Source organism: Centruroides sculpturatus, unplaced genomic scaffold (genome assembly GCF_000671375.1).
Source record: "Centruroides sculpturatus isolate CEXI.00-Female unplaced genomic scaffold, Cexi_2.0 scaffold636, whole genome shotgun sequence".
NCBI lineage: Eukaryota > Metazoa > Arthropoda > Arachnida > Scorpiones > Buthidae > Centruroides > Centruroides sculpturatus.
This window is the reverse complement of record NW_019384931.1, coordinates 325,632-339,784: the sequence shown is the minus strand read 5'-3', so window position 1 is coordinate 339,784 and position 14,153 is coordinate 325,632. Positions and strand designations below refer to the sequence as shown.

The 14,153-nt window shown below is 30.3% G+C and overlaps 2 protein-coding genes and 1 long non-coding RNA gene across 3 annotated transcripts in view; all 3 read left to right on the top strand.

Annotated features, from left to right (window-relative positions):
* The first annotated feature begins 2,908 nt into the window (after positions 1–2,908).
* LOC111632009 lies at positions 2,909–4,288 on the top strand. The gene is made up of 4 exons (XR_002757796.1): positions 2,909–3,029; positions 3,253–3,323; positions 3,399–3,531; positions 4,235–4,288. It is a non-coding gene; the product is annotated as an uncharacterized LOC111632009 (long non-coding RNA).
* Positions 4,289–4,290: 2 nt separating this feature from the next.
* On the top strand, positions 4,291–5,085 carry LOC111631984 (astacin-like metalloprotease toxin 4; the record flags this gene model as incomplete). Its single annotated transcript, XM_023376332.1, has 4 exons — positions 4,291–4,303; positions 4,373–4,490; positions 4,580–4,755; positions 4,825–5,085. Coding segments are annotated over 4 exons (531 nt in total), but the record flags the coding sequence as incomplete, so codon positions are not given.
* Positions 5,086–12,354: 7,269 nt separating this feature from the next.
* Positions 12,355–14,153, top strand: part of LOC111631983 (zinc metalloproteinase nas-6-like) — a 6,903-nt gene continuing 5,104 nt past the window's right edge. Inside the window, exons 1-6 of the mRNA XM_023376331.1 lie at positions 12,355–12,373; positions 12,593–12,664; positions 12,740–12,872; positions 13,591–13,666; positions 13,736–13,853; positions 13,927–14,102. Coding sequence (XP_023232099.1) covers positions 12,642–12,664; positions 12,740–12,872; positions 13,591–13,666; positions 13,736–13,853; positions 13,927–14,102 — 526 coding nt within the window. The 5' untranslated portion in view covers positions 12,355–12,373; positions 12,593–12,641. The remainder of the gene's footprint in view (positions 12,374–12,592; positions 12,665–12,739; positions 12,873–13,590; positions 13,667–13,735; positions 13,854–13,926; positions 14,103–14,153) is intronic.

Genomic DNA, 14,153 nt, shown 5'->3' with positions numbered 1-14,153 from the left:
CCTGGTCCCGATTCTATTTCTGAACGTCTCCTGTTCACGTCCAGTCAAACGCACTATTTTCAACGTTTCTGGAACGTTTACGATCGTTCTATAATCGAACCAATATTCGAATTTTATGTTCGAATTAAATTCGAACAAATTCGAACAAAACATTCGAAATAGAAAGCCACTTTCAACCACTTTCAGCCTCATATCTCCCGCACCCTTATAGCTATCGAGACGCAACCACCCCTATGCACGAATGGAGACTTGGGGCTACTATCACATACAAACACCATTCACGTGCGATGTGTAGTTTTGGCGGAAAAGTGAAATATAGGGACATGCACGTCCATTTTTATATGTCCATTTATATATATATATATAGATATAGATATAGATATAGATAATAGAGAGAAAGTAGGTCTGTCAAAAAATGATCCACGAAGATGATTTTTACATTTTTAGACTCGAGGCTCCTTGAAACGTCGAGAAATGCAAAGAAAATTTCAGGTGTTTTTCTAAATGTATGGGTATGTGTAGGGAGAACGATTTTATTCACCCTCTTTGAAGCGTAATAACTCCAGTGCATTTTGTCTTAAATTTCTAAAATTTAGCAAAGAAGTTTGTGTATTGGGGATTTTTGCTATTAAATTTTGGTGGTTAAAGATCGAAAAGATGGAAAGATAAAAGAGGGTCGTGTGTTATATCTAGAGTAGGGTCGAACTTAACGACTATTTTACTCGTCATTAGCATTTAAATTTTTTTTATAAAACTCATCCCTACCCCCAAAATTAAGCGTTTTGCCATTTTGTAATAGTTATAAAATATAAAAAGATTTTAAAAATATATATCACCACAGATGGCGTCACCAAATGTTACCTGCAAAGTTAAGCAACTCGTTACTGGATTTCTTCCGTTGGACATTAAAAATATTTGTATTTACGAAGTCTTCCCGATAAGCATTCATTCCCTCGATAGATCGCTCTGGAATTACGTTGTCGTAGGCCAACAAACGAATGCAGTCGTTTAGGCAAAAACGTTTCAAACAAAATTTTTAATTGCTTAAAGTTGTAATAAAAAGGAAAAAGTAGAAAATTATTGACAATTTCTCAACATAAATAGGTAAGAATGCTTGTAATTTCAATCGTACAGTTTTTATCCATTTCCTAAAAAATACAGAAATTTCTAGTTGATTTTTTGTATAAGACACAAATATAATATAATGATTTATTTTTAATTTATGAATGCGAGTTTAAAAATATTTTCGTGAAAAATGAAACATTGTTACAACAAACCGTAGTTTCACTACCGGCGCATTTCCACTTAACCAATTTCTGCGCTTATCGGAAGCAATTTCTTATATGGAAATTCGACCGAATATCTAATTATTGGATACTAAAATATTAAAATTAGTTTTTAATATAATTAATATGAACTTACATTCTGTACACTTTATTAATGTACAAATAGCAATAACAGTTAATACTTCTATTCTGATTTGTTTTTCCATTGACAGCCGATCAGTGTTATTAAGAAGTTCAGAAACTAAAGTAATTCAAAAATTTTCTCTATCGAACTTCAGGAGCATCTTCCGTATACACATTACCAACACTTTTTACTGTTTGTACTATTTTGATGCTTTCTGAAACTCATAAGGCATAATATTGCAGATATTCTTTTTATCCGAAGACATTTCGACTTGATTTTATTCGAACAAAATGTGAAGTAAAAAGTTTAAAATAAGCTTCTAAACAGAAAATACAATTTCGCATTATCCGTATCGTCTTCAACTTCACAAGTGTTATAATTAAATCACAATATCTGTGTTCAGTAATGTCAGCTATTAAAAACATGCAAAAATTTGTGTTGGAGCCAATACAATCTTTATTTATTAACTAGGGCATCCCAGAAGTGTGTGAAAGCGACGTTGTCTACCATGAAGGTTGTAATACTGACGATTGAGATGAAAAAAACCACTTAGTGCGTGAAAAGCATTACACCCCTGTGGGATCTGACCGCCGTGTTTAATTAAGATGCCGGAGTCGAAAGTGTGTGACCAGTAAATCCAATTTTCATTTTATTATACAGTGTTTACGTATTATATTTATAGTTTTCGTGGTTTAGTTTATTATTATGCATAGAGTTACAAAATAAAAAAAAAAAAAAATGCATAAAAGTAGACAATACGTAAAAAGGTATCTTCTACATCGTCTTTTAGCATGCACGTGAGGAAATTAACAATTCCACGGCAGAGTCGATTTTTCGCGGTGGACGAGTAGCCTCAAATGAAAGTTCGAATCCGCCGTGGAACTGTTAATTTCCTCACGTGCTTGCTAAAAGACGTTGTTAGAAGATATCTCTTTACATATTATCTAAGTTTAAGCATTTTTCATAAATTTTGTAACTTTAACTTACCTGGAAATTATTATCAAATACTATTATGAAATTTCATTGTGTTATTTTTTACCTTAAATAATGCATATTTGTTGTTTAAGTATATCGAGAATGGTACTGTTTAGGGTCTACGAATAGATTAATTCGCTCTCTATTATTTTAATGGAAATAATTAATTCGGACTTCGAACGATTCCGAGTTCGAACGGCCTCCTGCAATAAATTAAATACGAAGTACGTGGCACCACTTATTTGATATCATCCTAAGTTATTTGAAATATTTTACGTTTAATAAATGAGTAATAATTATTAAATACGTAATTAAATTATTTGAAATAAACTTATCCTTTGTTTTTCAAAGAAAATTTATTATGTTTTATTTTCTAAAATATTTTCACGAACTGTAACACAGACGTGTCATCAATACCAAATTGATGTCATTGTATCTGCATTGTCTTCAGAAACTCCATATTTTTCAAGTATCGGATTATATAAACAGCTTCAACAAAACTTATTGGTTTTCAAAAGAATGTTTTCACAGAAAAATAAATGGATAAGAATTAAATAATAAAAAATAGTTAAGAAATTTCTATATAAAGTTCGTCATTTTACGACGTTTACACTACTCTACAGTAAGATAACTCAACGAAAAAGGTACATTTTTACATATATTTTAATATTATAAATATATTTATTCAATTATTTTAATTAATAATAATTAAGAATTCGAGTGAAATGACAATAATCGACATTATATCTCGATTCTGTAAATGCCTCTAATAACTATGCTGTATTTGTAAGAATGAAGAATTTTATTAAATAACATTTAGACATATTTTTATATAATAAAATAAACTTTTTTATTATTAATGTAAAGATTCTATAAAGTATAGAAGAAAAACCTTAATTTATAAGCTAGACGATTATGATTTTCTATATAATCACTTTGTAAGTACTGTATTATAATTATATTAATTGTAATATTATCATTATTATAGAATTTTAATTAATTTATCTTTATAGATGTTTATTCCTTTCCTATCAAAAAACTGTTTCAGTAAATAATGAAACCGTCAATTATGCTTTGTATAAGAGTTCTATGGAAAATGTGGATTTATTCGAAGGCGATATTAGATTGGATACGTCATTTGGAGAGGTGATTTATAAATTTTTACACATTTAATCTTTGTTTGTTCATTTTTAGGACCTATTGTTTTTGGAGGTTCGAGGGAAAAGCGAAGCCGGAATGTCTTCCAATGATCTTAGTACCTTCTAGTTTATTTAACAGAATCGCAAGACGTCTCCAGTTTTCTGGATAGGGTCTATTCATTAAGTTTTCTCTCCATTTGTATGTTACATATCAGAATTCATTATTATGGACTTTCTTGGAAACCCTTTTATGGTGACCCTGAAATCCAGACTTAGCCAAAGATCAAGAATTAGACGACCAAGAATGTCGTATTCTAATCACATGTGATTACCACTTTAATTAACATCTCTCGAATAGAAGAAACAATGTTTCGATATTTAATATTCTTGTGTATTTTGTCTTTCGGATTTTCTACTCCTTTCTTTTTGTGAACACAAAAGAGGCCTTAACCAGTGCCCATTGTGGGTTTGCCCAGGACCACGATGAGGGACTTGGGCAAACCCACAATGGACACAACAATTTTCGCAGGTCGTTTCGGGTTTCCATTCAAAATGGCGATGCTTTTCTTGGTATCTGTATTCGAACTGTCGCATGGATAACAGATGCCACAAACTTTGTAAAGTCCCTTAACATATATTCAATATTGTATTGATATAAAATTATATTCAGAAATATTTTTAAATTAATTAAACAATTTTAAAATATTTAGAGTCGAGCAGTTGTACTGAAAAAGAGTGAACTTTGGGATGATGCTATAATATATATTCTCCTGACATAAGTACGTTATTTTGCTGTATTTGAAAGAATTAATGATATCGATTAAAATAATAATAGTAGTTTCTACTAGATATTGCCAAAATTATTGCTTTAAGAAAAATTTTTCGTTACATCGAGGTTGTAACTTGCTTACGTTTTGTATATAGAAGAACAGAGGATAATTATATTTATATACAGGAAGGAGAAGGGTAAGAATATTGATACGGATATTTAATCATTTACTTTATATTAATAAAAATAAAAATAAAAATAATAATAATAATAATATATATTTCAGATGTAATTCCTACGTTGGGAAACGGGGTGGACGTCAGATTCTTAATTTAAGAAGTAAATGTTTAAATTTCGGAACAATATTTCACGAATTAGGCCACGTTATTGGCTTCTATCACGAACATAATCGACTGAATCGTGATAAATATATTAAAATTTTATGGGATAATATTAAAGAAGGTAAGTCATACTGTTCGATAAATTTTATGCATAAATAGTTTGAACTGATGACTTTTCTTTAACAAACAGATTTTAAGACGGATTTTCGGGTGTACAATGAGAACTTCTTGAGAATATGTGACCATTATAGTTATGATAGCATTATGCATTATGGTCCTAAATCCTTCGCTAAAGATGGTAAAGTAAGTTTCGAGCCAACTCTTCCAAATGTTACCATTAAAGAAATTTACGAACGGATATTTTTCTCAGAATCGGACATTAAATGTATTAACAAGTTATACAAATGCGAATAAATTCTGATGTAAATATATAAATAAAATTTAGTTCATTATCTGAATTTTAATGGTAAAACTTTATTTTAAGCAGAAAATAATTAGATTTTTCCTTTTTGAATGGTATTGAATATCCTAGTTCATACACAAATATGTATGTTTTGTAGCTCTAGACTTAATTTGTCTAATCTGGATTATTTATTTATAAATTAATTGAAAACATAGACTGTCTAAAACTCGGTAAAGCACCATTTATTCACTTAATTTATAAAATATTATAATCATCCGACGAAATTCAACAATGGATTATTTATATTGTCTCGAAATTAATTTATGTTAGTATCTACGAAGACAATTTATTTGTGAACATAGCAACTTTGAGAGTCCTACGTAAGCGTCCTCTTATCTTATTTTCGCGGAATTACCGGCATGCCGGTCTATGCGGGAGAGACCATGAAATCAGACATTTCCGTATGGTAAAAACCGCCATGCCGGTTTAAGTGAGGTTATGGATCTCTGTCTAGAGAGCGCGTTAGAAAAACGAACGAGTTTTTATTCTAAAACTTCAAAACTGTCAGCAGTACATGAAAAACTACGATTATGTGTTTAATTTCTTCATTTTGTCTTCTTGTTTTTTTTAGTTAAGTTATGGCAACGCGACACTTGAGTGATCTGCCTAGAGGAATGGTTTCCGGGAGGTCTTTTATAGAGGTAATTCGCACCTATTCGGGTGTTACAGACGTGGAGGAAACCCGGAAAACACGTGGCTAGCCCATCCTGGCGAAGCGCGAACGTACGACCGAATTCCCACAACCGATTGCAGAGACAGCGTTTACTTTAAACGACATTTAACAGCCGAACGACCTATAGCCGTTGGCTGGCTGAACCGCGGTTTAAAGACGATGACCGTCTATTTCCGAACACCATCTAAACGAATCTCGGCAAAACATTGGCTCTTACTTTCTTTGCCATTACTCCCCTGTTTTAGGAGTCGTTCAGCCAATCAGATTATTCGTGTGACGTCAGAAACATGGCGACTGTGTCGAAATCGAAAACGTATAGGAATTTTTCGGAAGAAGAAAAGAACGTTCCGGCGGAAATTATTAAAAATTAACCCGTAGTTGAAGAGAAGGAGTATGATAACAGTACTCTAGCTTCAAAAAAAACCGCATGGGAGAAGATTCAAAACGAATTCTCCTCGTCATTTCCCTGTAGAGCAGCTCGTACAATAGTACAATTGAAAGGCAAGTTTGAATGTAAAATATTCATTTCAGATTATAAGATCTTGGTTAATATTTTTAACATTAATAATATCAAAGTAGAATAATAATTCAAAATTTTAATAAAAAGAATATAGAAAGTTACGATTATTAATCACCTAAATTAAATTTATTACAATGAAAATTACTTTGGGCATTATATAAGTGAAAGAGTAAGGGGAAAAAACCCATATTTTAATTATAATTTCAATTTTACTATTACGTGTCCGAATTGTAGAACTCTATTCTGAATCAAGATTTCATATCCTACTAATCTCTACTTCTATTTATTAGATTAATATATTATGTAAATATATAAATATTAAAACAGCATATTTAAGAAAAGTTTACTAGAAAAGTATATCTTATGATCTATGTTATAGGTTGCTGGAAGCGATTAAAAATAGATGCCAAAAAAGAGGCAGATAATAACCGACGTATTGCACGTATAACAGGTGAGGACCAGCACCATTATCATTGAATCCTTCCACACAACTGGTTTTGTCTGTTTTGGGTGACAGTATTAAACCGTTATCCAATCCGGATGATCCACCATCACCACTTATCATTACATATGAAAATAATACCGAATCACTTACAACTACAAACGAATACTCTAATTCAGGATTATTTTCACCTGTAGTGATAAGTGATGCAGCTGTCAGGGAAAATATGGAAGTGGCAGAAGTGGCAGATGATCCACCACCACCCAAAAGACAACGGTAAATAATGTTCAGATAAAATAATACTAAATATTAATAATTACTTTCTAAAAAATAATTATTCATATTTATAGCATTAACTCATTAGAGAAAGCCCAGATTCAGCTAATAGAGGAGGGCATAAAAACAGAGAAAATGAAACAAGATACAGAAAGGAAAAGGCAAGAAGCGGAACAACTTAACATAGAGTTATTACAGTTAAAAAAGTTGAAACTTCTGCAAGAACTAAAATTATCTGAAAATAAATAAATTTATTTATTATAAATATTAAAACGGCTCTTTTCAGGGCCAACAACTTTAGTTAAGAGTGGTCAGATCATATTAATAAACAATTAGATGAAAGAATATGAAAGAAAAAATATATGAAAATAAAAGAAAGATAAAAGTGAGGCATAATTCATATATAAAATATATATACAGTAAAAACTGCTTAAGCGACCACCTGCATTCTACGGGCACCTGTCAAAACGGGCAAAAATTTCCGGCTCGGAATAGTTTATCCATAGAATCTTCGCATAAGTTACCTGTATTAAACGACCACCCGTGTAACGCGACCGCGGGCATCGATTTTTTGTCCGAAACAATATACAACACCTGTAATAAGCGACCACTTTCGCGAATGTATCTGGTCTAAACTCTCGTTCGAACCCATCCCGGGCACATCTCCCACCCTCGAAATTAGGTGCAGGTGTTAATAAATTAGTCTAGCAATAAAGGAAATTCATTTGAGTTTGTCGGAAAATCTCCGAAATGCAAAGCGCTGTCGTTAGAAGATCGTATTAAAGTTATCACAACAGCAATTAGCAGTGATGTTTAACCGTGGGAAAACAAAATTTATTTTACCCTAGACTTACAGTATTTTCCCTGGGGGTGTAAAATATTGTACACGATACAATTAATCGGCCGATCTCATCGTTTGATAAAATCTATTTTTATTTATTTATTTTGAAGCTCGTATACAGTACACGTGCGATAAATAGTTTCTGTATCAACCTACCTTATTTCCACGATATTTTTAGAAAAATAATATCCAAGTAATTTTCGCAGGCAAAATATTTAATGCAAAAATCAGTTTTACTTCCCTTTTCGATTCCGCGATTGTAATGAAATCGTATAATAAGAAAAAAATAATAAAATCGTTTTATTATTAATTAATAATTTTTCTTATTGTACTTAAGAAAATATTAAATATTAAAAAAATACAGTATTTTTAAAGTTAAAATAAGATTAAACTAACGAAAACCAAAAGCAAACTTATGGAGAGATAGGACACGGTTGTATATTGATAACGTAATACACGTAACTAAGGAGCGAACGAAAAAAACCGAGTCGAATTAATTAAGTCCGAAAAGAGAAAGTGTGCATTATAATCGAGAAAATGCGATTTTCTCGATTATAATGCACTCTTTCTGCGAAAAGAGTATTGTATTAATCTTTAAAATATTGGTGTTAATTCTGTCTTATAATATCATGACGACTCCCGTAAATCGGGTTATCCGATAAGAATAAAATACAATACCAATATGGTCCTATCGTTGAAAAACTTCGCTTATTTTTGCTCATCTCGACTTTTGCTTAGTAGAAATGGTTAAAAAGTGCGCAAAATACGTACGGAAATACGGTATTATAGCACCATCTGTATTGGACGACCACCTGTCTAAAAGACCACTTTTTGAAGGAACAATGGGTGGTCGCCATAGACAGGTTTTACTGTATATAATTTTATTAAATAGCCTATTTAGCTATTGTTTGTGATTACAGAATCATGTTTAACATATATTAAATTCTTTATCACACACACACTTTTTCACATTCAGTATAAAAGAGAAAGTTATAAAGAGTTTTACATGAATACCTCTTAATTATTATATACAAGTATTTATATAAAAATGTTATAAATAGCAACTGTTTAATGAAAATTTTGGAAGTAATGCATTTATAGATTAACTTGCTTGATTACATAAATTTCATTTAATACTTGTTGAGTAAATTAAAACTCACTTTTTGCACCATTTGTGAAAAATACTACCTTTTCTTTATCAATTAATTTATCATAATAATAATTAAAATTATCATGACTAGAGTAACATGTCATCATTTTTAACTGTCATTGTGGCTGTTTTGAATGTTTTAATAAATGTTATATAAACATTTTCCACAATGCATCATGGAACTGCACTTCAGGAACAAGAAATACATAAAATTAAACACAGAAATCATAATTTAAATCTTTTTGAGGAAATATGGATGTATAAAACAATTGTATGAATGTTTATTTAATTTGTTACGTAGGTTATGTTAAGTAATATCTTTATTTAAAATGGATAAAAAGAGAATTATTTTGTCTATGATAGGCTCACTCTTTATCAAAATTGTATGTTCCCGAAAAGGACCTTTTGTGAAAGTCCTAAAGTACTGTTTCATTTAACTGAAATGTCGCAGTACAATAGATCTTCGAAGAGCAGATCTCGAAATTGATTGCTCATTCATTCTTGAAGTTTCTTCCTTTCTTTCTTCATTTAAATGCTCAGTAAGAAACTCCTCCCCTTTAAATTCAATGGCCCAATTATGTAAAATTGCTGTGGCTATTATTATATTTAGCGTGTTGCCTAATTTAGTTCTTAGACAACTTTCAATGCATGGAAATCATCTTTTCCAGACCCCAAATAGTCTCTCAACGATATTTCTTGCTCGTGAATGAGGTTTGTTATACCGTATTTCGGCATAATTCTGCGGATGTAGAAATGGGGTCATTAAATACGGCAAATAAGGATAGCCACTGTCACCAACCAGATATCCATTACAATATCCTTGATGGAGTTTTTCTTTAATTAATACTACTGTTAGAAAAAATTCTACTGTCATGCATTAAACCTGGCCACCAAACAACAATATTTCTAATTTTCATCTTTCCATCACAGATTACCTGAAATATACATTAAAGTTATCAGTTTGAGATATCAAAGATATGATTTGATATTTTTATTTTCATATGTCAAAGAAATAGTCAAGAATATAACTGTTTCATAACAAGGCATAACAATTTAAAATGTTAGAAAAATATATATGCCATTGCATATTTAATAGTCATTTAAGCAACAATGAATTACAGTTACAAAAATATTTGTAGAGAACAATAAAATTGTATTTTATTGAAATATTACTTAAATATGTAATTTTCTAAACCTCATAATTAAGTAAAGATTATATTGTATGTAAATAATTCTCACCTGGCTGTTAATAGAATAATAGGATTTTCTAGTGTAAGTTGAGCTCTACTGCTATCAGGACACAGGATAGGAATATGAGTGCAATCAATTGCTCCAATTATTCCAGGAAAGTTATCCTTAGTTAAGCAACTCGTTACTGGATTTTTTCCGTTGAACATTAAAAATATTTGTATTTAACGAAGTCTTCCCGAGAAGCATTCCCTCGACAGATCGCTCTGGAATTACGTTGTCGTAGGCCGACAAACGAATGCAGTCGTTTAACGAAAAACGTTTGAAACAAAATTTTTAATTGCTTAAACTTGTAATAAAAAGGAAAAAGTACAAAATTATAAACTATTTCTCAACATAAATAGGTAAGTATGCTTGTAATTTCAATCGTGCCATTTTTATCTATTTCCTAAGAAATACAGAAATTTCTATTTGATTTTTTGTATAAGACACAAATATAATATAATAATTTATTTTTAATTTATGAATGCGACTTTAAAAATATTTTCGTGAAAAATGAAACATTGTTACAACAAACCGTAGTTTCACTACCAACGCACTTCCACTTAACGAATTTCCGCGTTTATCGGAAGCAATTCCTTATATGAAAATTCGACCGATTATCTAATTATTCGATACTAGAATATTAAAATTAGTTTTTAATATAATTAATATGAAATTACATTCTGTACACTTTATTAATGTACAAATAGCAATAACAGTTAATACTTCTATTCTGATTTGTTTTTCCATTGACATCCTATCAGTGTTATTAAGAAGTTCAGAAACTAAAGTAATTCAACAATTTTCTCTATCGAAGTTTTCAACAAAATGTGAAGTAAAAAGTTTAAAATAAACTTCTAAACAGAAAATACAATCTCGCGTTAGCCATATCGTATTCAACTTCACAAGTGTTATAATTAAATCACAACATTTGTATTAAGTAATGTCAGCTATAAAAAAACATGCAAAAATTTGTGTTCGAGCCAATATAATCTTCACTTATTAACTACGGCATCCGAGAACCGTGTGAAAACAACGATGCCTATCAAGAAGGTTGTAATATTGACGATTGAGATGAAAAAAACATTTAGAAGCGTGAAAAGCCTTACACCCGTGTGGGATCTGACCGCCGTGTTTAAGATGCCGGAATCGAAAGTGTGTGACCAGTAAATGCAATTTTCATTTTATCATACAGTATTTATCTTTGTATTTTATTTATTTAATTGTTAATTTGTGTAATATTTCGTTTTAAATTTAAATGTAAGAGTTCGTACGTTCCTTCGTTAAAATGTTTCATTTTTTGAGGCGTTCGAATTCAGCAACGTAATACTATAGGCCATCATCGGGTGTAAACCCGAGGATGGCCTATTTATTACGTTACATTTCGTTTAATAAACATTTCTCAGCAGCAAAAGGCGGTATAGATAAATTTGCGTTACTGTACTTTAAAGGTTCACGTTAGTGTGTGATACATTTCAGTAATTCGGTAAGAAGTAATTTAATTTACTGTATAGATACTTCAATAATTCGGAAAACTGAATTTGAATTTTGGTTCGTTATTTTTATCTTAAATTATGCGTAATTGCTATTTAAGTTCGTTCAAATGGGTAATAGTTAAAATCTGGGAGTAGATTAATTCATCTTCTATTATTTTAATGGAAATAATTAATTCGGACCTCAAACGATTCCGTGTTCGAACTGCCTCCTGCAATGAATTAAATACGAAGTACGTTGCACCACTTATTTGCTATCGTCCACGTTGAAATATTTTTATATTTAATAAATGAGTAATAATTCATAAATATGTAATAAAATTATTTGAAATAAGTTTTTTTCTTTATTTTTCAAAGAAAATTTATTATGTTTTATTTTCTGAAATATTTTCACGAACTGTAACAGAGACGTGTCATCAATGCCAAGTTGATATTATTGTATCTGCATTGTCTTCAGAAATTCGATATTTTTCAAGTATCGGATTATATAAACAGCTTCAACCAAACTTATTGGTTTTTAACAAGAACGTTTTCACAGAAAAATAAATGAATAAGAATTAAATAACAAAAAAAAGTTAAGAAATTTCTATATAAAGTTCGTCATTTTACGACGTTTACTCTACTCTACAGTAAGAAAAGTCAATGAAAAAGGTACATTTTTCACATATTTTAATATTATAAATATATTTATTCAATTATTTTAATTAATAATAATTAAGAATTCGAGTGAAATGGCAATAATCGACATTATATCTCGATTCTGTAAATGCCTGTAATAATCATGCTGTATTTGTAATATTAAAAATTTTATTAAATAACATTTAGACATATTTTTATATAATAAAATAAACTTTTTATTATTAATATAAGGATTTTATAAGGTAAAGAAGAAAATCCTTAATTTATAAGCTACACGATTATGATTTTCTATATAATCACTTTGTAAGTACTGTATTATAATTATATTAATTGTAATATTATCATTATTATAGAATTTTAATTAATTTATCTTTATAGATGTTTATTCCTTTCCTATCAAAAAACTGTTTCAGTAAATAATGAAACCGTCAATTATGCTTTGTATAAGAGTTCTATGGAAAATGTGGATTTATTCGAAGGCGATATTAGATTGGATACGTCATTTGGAGAGGTGATTTATAAATTTTTACACATTTAACCTTTGTTTGTTCATTTTTAGGACCTATTGTTTTTGGAGATTCGAGGGAAAAGCGATGCCGGAATGTGGCTCTTCCAATGATCTTTGTGCCTTTTAATTTCTTTAACAGAATCGCAAAAAACGTGTCCAATTTCCTGGTTACGGTCTATCCATTAAGTTCTCTTGTTCACTTGTGTGTTACATATCAGAATTGGACGTTCATTAGGAAGGACTTTCTTGGAAATCTTTTACGGTAAACCTGGAATCCAGACCTTGCCGAAGATCAAGAATTAGACGATTGAGAATATGGCATCCTAATAATATGTCTCACCAGTGTAATTAAGATCTCTCGAATAGAAGAAAATAATGTCTCGATATTTAATATTCTTATGCGTATTTTGTTTCCCGGATTTTCTGCTCATTCCTTCTTGCGGACACAAGAGGAGCCTTATGTAGTGCCCATTGCGAGTTTGCCCAGGTCCACGATGAGGGACTTGAGCAAACCCACAATGGACACAACAATTTTCGTCAGACATTTAGTGTTTCTGTTCAAAATGGTGATGCTTTTCGTGGTATCTGTATTCGGACTGTCGCATAAATAACAAATGCCACAAACTTTGTAAAGTCTCTTAACATATATTCAATATTGTATTGATATAAAATTATATTCAGAAATTTTTTAAAATTAATTAAACAATTCTAAAATATTTAGAGTCGAGCAGTTGTACTGAAACAGAGTGAACTTTGGGATGATGGTATAATATATTACAAGTTTTCTCCTTTCCTAAGTACGTTACTTTGCTGTATTTGAAATAATTAATGATATCGACTAAAATAATAATAGTAGTTTCTACTAGATTATTACAGAATTAAGTTTTTAAAGTCAATTTTTAAGTACATGGAGTATGTAACTTGCTTACGCTTTGTAAGAAGAAGAAGAGAGAATAACTATATTTATATACAGGAAGGGAAAGGGTAAGAATATTGATACAAATACTTAATTATTTACTTATATTTATTTTAATATATATATATATATATATTTCAGATGTAATTCCTACGTTGGAAAGGAGGGTGGACGTCAGATTCTTAATTTAGGAAGTGGATGTTGGAACATCGGAATAATACTTCACGAATTATGCCACGCTATTGGATTGTATCACGAACATAGTCGACCAGATCGTGATAAATATATAAAAATTTTATGGGATAATATTACAGATGGTATGTTATACTGTTCAATGTAGTTTTATGCATAAATAGTTTGAACTGATG